Source organism: Pyrus communis, chromosome 13 (genome assembly GCF_041283825.1).
Source record: "Pyrus communis isolate YQ-2024b chromosome 13, ASM4128382v1, whole genome shotgun sequence".
Taxonomy (NCBI): Eukaryota; Viridiplantae; Streptophyta; class Magnoliopsida; order Rosales; family Rosaceae; genus Pyrus; species Pyrus communis.
Window position 1 is genome coordinate 31,094,415 of NC_142577.1, and position 9,396 is coordinate 31,103,810.

The 9,396-nt window shown below is 40.1% G+C and overlaps 1 protein-coding gene across 1 annotated transcript; it reads left to right on the plus strand.

Moving 5' to 3' along the window:
- Window positions 1–209: 209 nt before the first annotated feature.
- On the plus strand, window positions 210–9,065 carry LOC137736411 (FAD synthetase 2, chloroplastic-like). Its single transcript, XM_088683605.1, has 6 exons — window positions 210–522; window positions 555–595; window positions 955–1,007; window positions 8,011–8,146; window positions 8,259–8,434; window positions 8,511–9,065. Exons 1-6 carry the CDS (start codon window positions 283–285, stop codon window positions 9,038–9,040), a joined length of 1,176 nt encoding a protein of 391 aa, XP_088539731.1. The 5' UTR covers window positions 210–282; the 3' UTR covers window positions 9,041–9,065.
- The last annotated feature ends 331 nt before the right edge of the window (window positions 9,066–9,396 follow it).

Sequence of the window (9,396 nt, forward strand, 5' to 3'; positions counted from 1 at the left end):
TCTCGACCCCACAATGAACTTTCACGTTTCACGAATCCAGTGATCCACATTCCACAATACTTGCGGATGCTAAAGTGAAAAAAAACTAATTCAATCTATTTGTGGCCTTAGGATTGTACACGAACGGCCAAAATTAAACCATCCACAGACTCCGCATAGAAGGGGTCCGGAGAGGATCCAACTCCGGAAACCCCAACAAAAGTAACAAGGACAGAGGAAGCTTATTTTGTGTGTGGGTTAGTTGTGAGACTGCGTCGGCGTCGGCGTCGGCGTCCGCAGATAATGTTGAGCGGTGGTGGCGGTTGCTCTCGTCTTTCCCCTCACCTGCGACTTCGAGACTCCGACCTCCACCGGCTCCACCTCCACCTCCACCATCCGCAGCTGGGCTTCCGCTTTGGCTTTGTCTTTATCTTCGGCTTAGGGTTTTACAACACCAGAATCGCCCACCTCCGCTGCTACCCCCGCCCTCCGCCTCTCAAACCCCTACCCTTGTCGTCTGCCCTCTCTCACTCTCACACAAGGGCGGTTCGTTTTTCCTCCATCCTTCTTCTAAGTCGTCTTCCCCCGACATTCTCGCCCTCCCCCATTGTTTTAGGTACTCTACTCTACTCCCTCCTCTTTCCCTTTTATTTTATTTATCTTTTGCTTGATTTATAAATTCATTCAGTTATGCAATTCACATTTCATTTTACTTGTGATTAAATTTTTCCTTTGCTACAACTTAATCATATCTTAAATCTGAAACGGTCTTCAGTGTTCGGAATCTCATCTTGATATTGTAATCATTCAATTTGGTTTAGAAATTACGATGCAGGAGTTAACATGAATCAATTGATTCAATTTTCCTTAAGATGGTTTCAATGTTGATTACTTTAGCTACACACCCTGCAATGCAAGTACATCTAGTCATGTTTGTCTGTGGTCAAAACTCTGATTCCTTTCTCTTTTGCAAAGCCAACGAGAAGATGAACGCGAGCTTCCCCCTGAAGGATTGTCCTCTGTCGCAGGTTTCATTCCACCTCTACTTTCCCTTTTTCACTTTCTCAACAGCATTTTCATATCACCTTATATATGTAAGCTTTTTCCTTAGTTTGATATTGTATGCAATATATTACAGTTAAACATCCGTAAGAATTTTGTTAGCATATTATGCCATAATTCCTTTTAGCTGCTTCTTCAAGTACCAAGTCGGTATATAGCGATTTTCGATTCTTCTACACTGTGACACAGTGCATCTGGTGACGTTAGATTTACAGATGCTAATTTTGACGAGGGGAACTAACCTTCTATGTCACCCAAGTCTAAAGTCATTTAAATAACTTCTAAGCAAAATAGGGGAAAGAAATTATCCACAGATTCGGAAAAGCACAAAGATTTCCTATGCTAACAAACACGCTTTGAATATAGTTTAAGGATTAAGGAAACTTCCAAGTTCCTCTATTCGGTTCATCTGAACTGCACCATTCCGATGTCCCCATATACATTTTCAGTTATTCAACATGTTGTCTTTCGTAAAAAAGTTATTCAACAAGTTGCATCTCAACACTCCCCCTTTGTTTCTAGTAAGTTTTCATCTAGTAAAAACATCATCTCCTTGTTGGGAACTGGAAACCCTAAACGTAAAGAATGCTGTGAACAATTGTATTTCTCAGTAATAGAGGAGTTTAACACCTCAACTTGTGCTGATTTTGTGGAGTTTAACAACCCTAAGCAACGCAAATAAATTTGAACGTGGTGAATAGACTCAACCACATCTCCGACATTCTGGGACTCCAGCTTGACTTGGTCTCTAAGTTGCCATGTCAACTTTATTTAACTAAAACTTAATTAAACATGACTAAATAACTCTTAGCACCCTCCCTTAAACTGTTTTCTCCAAAAAACAGTTTAGGGTTTTTTCTACCAGCACATAACCTTCTTCATGATCGACCACGTCTCCTACATTGTAGGACTCTAGCTTGACTTGGTCTCTAAGTTACCATGTCACCTTTATTTAACTAGAACTTAATTAAACATCACTAGATACCTCTTAGCACCCTCCCTTAAACTGATATCTACAAAAAACAGTTTAGGATTTTTGTACCACCACATAACCTTTTTCATGATCAATGCTTTGGACTGAACAAACACCAAGCATGTTCTTCAACTTCTTGAATGCGGGTTGCTTCAAAGGTTTAGTTAAGATGTCTGCAACCTGTACTCTTACTCATATAGTGAAGATTGTTGTAGCTGTCCCAAGGACGTGGGCACAAATAGCCGGACCATGTTAATTCTCAGTGTTATTTGTCTTGGTTATTTTGTTGTCGGTTTTTTGAGTTTATTCTGTTTTTCTCAAGTTTAAATGCGATATTCACAACATGAATGAAAGCTTTCATCTAAATTAACAAGGGAAGACTTACATCCTCTCATGTGGTTGCTACAACCAATGTCCACGTACCATGTCTCCTGATCAGTTTCTGTCAGTGCATGAAAGGCCATCAAAAGTGTATCTTCCTCCTTTTTCTTAGCAAAGTTTGATTATTCACCTATTTTCTTATGGGAACTTTGTGTAGCACTTATGCTTGTAGTGATCAAAATTTCCACATCTATAACACTTAACCTTCGCATAGTGGTCTCCTCTTTTTCCTGAGAGTCATTATCTCTCCTGAAAACACAAGATGATTTGCTATCATCCTGATTCCCAAACCGTCCACCGCCTCGATGGCCTCGACTACCTCTTTCATGACCTCTTCCTCCTCGAGCTCTTAAGGGCTTAGAGAAAGTGGAAGCTTTCAGCACTGTTTGTTCTTAATTGCAGTGGTGCGGTTAAGCCTTTCATGCACTAACAAAGAGCTTTGCAGTTCATCATCTCGTAACTTAACAACGTCCCTTGACTCCTCAATTGAATAGACAACATAGTCAAATTTCGGAGTCAATGATCTCAAAATCTTCTCAACGACTTTCACTTCTATGGTGCCACCATTAGATCTCATCTTGCTTCTTGTTCACAGGGTTCTAGCAAAGAAATCAGCGTTGGACTCACCTGATTTCATTTGTAGGGTTTTAAAGTCTTTGTTAGGGTTTGAAGCACTGCACTCTTCACTCTCTGACCCTTCATATTTCTTCTTCAAAGAGCCCCATATTTGTTTGGAGGTCTCCTTTGTTATAATTCTGACTTTCCTGTGGATCTTGCTCTTTGATGTATTCGGCAATAGACTAAACTTAGAAAATTAGAGAATAACTAGAAACACACAAGATTTATAGTGGTTCGACAGAACTTTTGCCTACATCCAGTTGTGATTTCCTTGGGTTAAGAAACCACGGCTTCTTTGAGTCAGTACTTTTGCAAAACTCTAGAACTAATCACCCTTTATCCATCTCGGCTGAGTCTGGCTTTTCTCTCTTTCCCTACCCTTGCCACACCTTGCATGCCTATTTTCTGATTAAGTTTCCTATTCTATATGGAAGAGGAAAGCACACTTTCTTACCTTTTCCAATTAGACTTCTAGGATTCCTAATCTAATTGTATAAGGAAATTTTGATTCTTTCCTAGTCTTTCTAAGAATAGAATTGGTGCATCCTTACTTTCGTTGTTGCTCAGTCAACACGACTCCCCTCGACTCCCCTCTGTTGGGCTTCGATCCCTGATTCCACAAGGTGCCAGTATTCTTTTCATCTGAGGAATTTTTCCATCAGCATGCTCCAATTGTCATAATAACCATCAAACCATGGAATCACAGGTTGAATGAAATTCTCAGTGGCTTTGTGAGTTGCCAATGTTTCTTGTTGCTGCAAGACAGTCTCTTTTTTGAGTTCTTCCAGAGCCCCAAAGTTAGCCGAACTCCACGATAACCACTAACTTGACTTGTGCAGATTTTGTGGAGTTTAGCAACCCTAAGCAACATAAATAAATTCAAATGTGGTGAACAGACTCAACTGCATCTCCTACATTCTAGGACCCTAGCTTGACTTTAATTAAAACTTAATTAAACATGATAGTACACACAATAGTCATATAAACATCTTCTAAAAGTAATTTTCAGCATAAAGGAATCAAACCTTTTGTACCACTGTCTTGACAGTTTTCACATCCATTTGCTCAATTTCCATGTTATGCTGTGTTGCCATTGCTAAAAGCAATCTGATAGAAGTATGCTTGACTACAGGTGAAAGGACCTCATCATAATTCACCCCTTCCTTTTGTGAGTACCCCTTAGCCACAAGTCTCGCTTTGAATCTCAGGGCTTGCTGTTCATGTAGTCCTTCCTTTTTTCTAAATACCCACTTGCATCCAACTAGCTTTGTCTTTGGGCATAGGAACCAACTCCCATACAAGGTTCTTGTAAAGAGACTCCATTTCTTCTGTCATAGCACCTATCTAATTAGCTTGCTCATCACTTGCTATAGCTTCTTGATAAGTAGTTGGATACCTTGACTAATGTTCAGAGCATAATTAACTTCGTCTTGGTCAAACCTAAACTTGTCAGGTTTCTTCTTGTTTCGATTGGGTTTGTCTAGTGCAATGTATCTCTTGAATACAGGTGGATTGTGGGTTGGAGTTTGAACCCTTGGGATATCTAGTGGAATGGAGTGCCTTCAATCTGTCCTATTTCCTGCTCCACTTGATTCTTAATTGGTGAGCGATGCTGATGCTCTTCTTCTTCCTCAAAATTATCATATTCAACAACTTGCTCAATTGGCTCCACTTGAGCTTCATCTTCCTCTAGTTTGATTAACCGAGTTCTTGTAAAACGTATTGTGTTGTATGTCACTGCTTTCAACTTTGTTTAGAGGCATGGTTGTCTCATCAAGACAACATCTTGGCTGACAACCTTCTTGTTGTTGATATCCCAAAGCTTAAAGCCGTTCACTCTTTTCTTTTCTCAAAACCTAAAAATATGCAATGCGCAAACTGAGGTTTGAGCTTGGACCTTTCATCACTTGGAATATGTGCATAAGCACTGCAGCCGAACACCCTGAGCTTGGAGTAGTCCACTGGCTTCTTAGACCATACTCTTCTGCACTTTTAAAATCGAAAACTATAGATGGTGACCTATTAATCAAGTAGCTTGCATGATTAATAGCCTCTGCCCAAAAAAGATTAGGCAATTCTGCATGAAATCAATGCTTCTCTCTCTTTTCATGAGAGTTTAAGTTCCTCATGATGCCTTCCTGCTTACCGTAATTGGGAAACTCCTTACTTGTATAATCACCTCCATTGTCACTTCTCAGGTGCTTGATCTTTTTTCCAGTTTGATTCTCGGTTTTTGTCTTCCATTCCTTGTACTTTGCAAAAACCTCGGATTTCTGCTTCATGAAATAAACCCAAACTTTTCTAGAAAAATCATCCATGAAAGTAACAAAATACTTCGCTCCACCGTTGGATTTAGTTGCTGTAGGGTCCAAACATCTGAGTGAATATAGCTGAGTTGCTCCTTGCTTCGGTTATCTGCACTGCTACTTGTGAATGATACCTTCCTTTGCTTCTCGAGAACGCAATATTTACAGAAGTCCAACTTGCAATGTGACACCTTCCAGCAGGCCTTTCCTGTGCAATTCATGCAACCTCTTCTAACTTATGTGCCCTAACAAGTGATGCCAGAGTTAAGTAGTCTTGTGGTGTGGAAACATCTGCTCCCCCAACTATCATAATTCCAATTAGCTTATACAACGTATTGGGTTATAGGTCACCTTGCATTACTACTAGTGATCTTCGGTCACATCACATTGAGTCGTTCCTGCTTTAGAATTGTACCCGTAGTCGGGCCTTGTCTAAAGTACCCAAGGAAATCAAATTCTACTTCATTCTAGGGATATATCTGACGTTCCACAAAAGTGTTGATTCCCCTTATAAGACATGGTGAATCGTCCCCATTAAATCTTCTCCGCTGCTGACCTCTTTGTAGGTACCGAACCATTTTCTTACTGCACACATATGGCATGTGCATTCGGTATCCAAAATCTACCTTGTGAAAGCCTTGGAGCCTGATGTTAATGAAAGAAGCTCTTTGTCACTCACTTCTTCGGTGGCTGCATAAGCTGAACTTGAGCTTCCTTCAATCTTGCCGTTCTTCTCCTTCTAAATTTTGCAATTTTTCTTCCAATGATTGGCAGAACCACATTCGAAGCAACCATCCTTCTTTTCCTTCTTCTTCTCGGATTTTGATCTACCCTTGTTGCTGCTCTTCTCTGTCTTTGTCTTTCCCCACCCTCCTTGCCTTTGGCATAAAGGTCTTAAGGGTTTTCGGCTATGTAATCCAATTTAGCATATGATTGAAGGGCTTGAATTACGTCCTTAAGCTTCAGGGACTCATTTTCAAACATTAGAGCGGTTTGAAAGTGCTTGAAAGACGAAGGTAGAGACCTCAGCAAGCCACATCATCATCTTTGTTAGTTTCTTCGACCTTCTAAAGATAGGCTATGCAATTCTAAAACCTTCATATGTGATATTCATTATCACCTCCTTCCAGTAGGATCCTGAGTAGTTCATCCTTGAGAAATAGTTAATTGGACATGGTTTTGCCCATATAAACTTTCTCCAACTTGTCCCATGCTTCCTTAGCAGTTATCTGTTCTATGATGTGGAATTTGACTGATTTGGCGAGATGGATCTCGGTGAAGCTCTTGGCCTTCTTAAGAACCTTGTTCCATGCCTCTACTGTCATGGTCGTAGGCTTCTCACCAACGAGTGCGTCATCCAACTCTTGTTGTATCAATACATTCTTCATCATCCTTTGCCAGTTTGAAGTCATCCTTGCCATCAAAAGGTTTTAACTCAGGCCCTAGGTCTGCGTTCGGCTTTCCTTTCGACATCGCAGAATGAACTAAGCTCTCAATACCAATTGTTACATTCTGACTCTCTGGATTGAAGTATCTGGCAATAGACTAAACTTAGCAAATTAGAGAATAATTAGAAACACAAAAGATTTATACTGGTTCGGCAGAACTTTTGCCTACGTCCAGTTGTGATTTTCCTAGGTAGATAAACCACCACTTCTGTGATTAATAATAGAGTTACAGTACTTCTGCAAAACCAATTAGTCACCCTTTATCCCTCTCGGCTGTCCATGGCTTTTCTCTCTTTCCCTACCCTTGCCGCAACCTATTTATAAGTATTAAGTTACCTATTCTATATGGAATAAGAAAGTACACTCTCTTACCTATTCCAATTAAACTTCTAGGATTCCCAATCTAATTGTATAAGGAAATTTAATTCTTTCCTATTCCTCGTAAGAGAAGAAACGGTGCACCTTTACCTTCGTTGTTGCTCAGTCAACGTGACTCCCTCTACTGGGGCTTCAATCCCTGATTCCAGAAGGTGCCAGTATTCTTTTAATCTGAGGAAGTTTTCCATCAGCATGCTCCAATTGTCCTGATAACCATCAAACTGTGGAATCACAGGTTGAACAAAACTCTCAGTGGCTTTGTCAGTTGCCAATGTTTCTTGCTGCTGCAAGACACTCTCTCTTTTTCGAGTTCTTCCAGAGCCAAAGGGGCTCTGATACCAGATATTGGGAACTGGAAACCCTAAACGTAAAGAATGCTTTGAACAATTCTATTTCTCAGTAATTGAAACCTGAGGATTCTCATTAAAACTGACTGAAATAAGTTTACATCTTAAATAGAGTTAGCCAAGCTTGACAATAACCACTAACTTGACTTCTACAGATTTTGTGGAGTTTAGCAACCCTAAGCAACAGAAATAAATCCAAACGTGGTGAACAGGCTCAGCTGCATCTTCTACATTCTAGGACTCTAGCTTGACTTTAATTAAAACTTAATTAAACATGACTAAATAACTCTTCACACTCCTTTAGATGGATGCTACTCTCGTGGAATATATCGTTCTATATTTTCGATTGACCTTCCCTCATAGATTCTGAACCTGTACTTTTGGTTGCTTGCTGCATATCACCTTGTATCTTCATAAATAAGGTTTTCCATTTGTTCTTTATATATTAACTTCTTTGGTACACTTTCTGTATTCGTCTTAAGATATGCAACTTATTTCTCTTTTGTTATCATTCCCAGGAGGAATAGTCGCACTGGGAAAATTTGATGCCCTTCACATTGGTCATCGAGAACTTGCGGTTCAAGCATCCAAGGTTGGACCTCCGTTCCTTTTGTCATTTGTTGGAATGGCTGAAGTACTGGGTTGGGAACCAAGGTGTTGTCATTTGTTATGATCTGAGCTGCACATTGGAACTCAATTTCCTTGTTTGGGTGGTTCTAGCTTTGTTAAATTAACTTAATATATTCTTGTAAATTCAATTGAACAGAGCTCCCATAGTTGCTAAATGTGATCGCAAGTGGGTTCTTTCCTCTTGGGCCTCGTACTGTGGTGACATGGCACCTGCAGAGTTTGAGATTGAATTTTCAAGTGTTCGACGTCTAACACCAAGGCAATTTGTTGAGAAATTATTGGAAGAGATTGGAGTGTGTGGGATTGTGGCAGGTAAGTTAATTTAAAGAAATCCATTGATTACATACTTTAAGTTAGAAATGGATTTTGCAATGGCTGGTTGTGGCAGGTGAAAACTACCGATTTGGATACATAGCTGCGGGTGATGCGACAGAGCTGGTGAGGTTGTGTGAAGAGTATGGCATTGGGGCTTATATCATAAACTCTGTTATGGACAAGAATGAATGCTCCATAAATATACAGTCGAGTGATTTGAAAGACAGGGGACAAGTCTCGTCTACTCGCGTTTGCCGTGCCCTTGCCGTGGGAGATATGAAGTATGTCTCACAACTCTTGGGTCGGCAGCATCGTCTGATAATGAATGCTGCGAAGGACCAGGAAGGATTTCCTTGCAGCAAACACAAGTTATCAGTTCCAAAGTCTAGATTGTTAAATCTGGCTCCAAAGGAGGGTCTATACGAGAAGTGTTATCTTTGTATTGGGGAGGATGATGACCGAGCAGCATCGTGTAGGGTGGTGGTTGACACGGGGTACGTCCATATAGAAATGGATGGTGAGGTAGACGTAGGCGTATGTAATAGAGTTGGTACACAGGACTTGAGGCTCTTACGTATTGAACTTGGTGATTCGCAATCCTGAGTATGTTTAAATGATTTGATTTTCATTTCGTCTTTTTAAAAGAAGGATGAAATCTTTCATCCTTTTCCGAAAAAGAATGAATGGCGCACACATGATGAGAGAGAGAGAGAGAGAGAGAGAGAGAGAGAGAGAGAAAGGTATTACCCTTCTGATTGTGCTACCTCATGATGGATTCATGGATGATGAGGGTACATCACACATATCATTATTATAACTCATAGATTTTGTACAAAAATTAAAAATTTTAGTTATAGAAAATATTTTACACGGGAGTGAAGAAAAATGTTGTAAGACCAATGAACGTGGAGTGAAGAAAAATGTTGTAAGACCAATGAACGTAACTCACCATTAATTAG

What these genes read in the sequence shown, in the direction of transcription:
- LOC137736411 (XM_088683605.1), top strand. Translation starts at nt 283, where the DNA reads ATGTTGAGCGGTGGTGGCGGTTGCTCTCGTCTTTCCCCTCACCTGCGA. An exon ending in TCTCTCACTCTCACACAAGG is followed by an intron (nt 523 to 554) that starts GCGGTTCGTTTT and finishes CCTTCTTCTAAG; the next exon opens with TCGTCTTCCCCCGACATTCT. An exon ending in GTACTGGGTTGGGAACCAAG is followed by an intron (nt 8,147 to 8,258) that starts GTGTTGTCATTT and finishes TCAATTGAACAG; the next exon opens with AGCTCCCATAGTTGCTAAAT.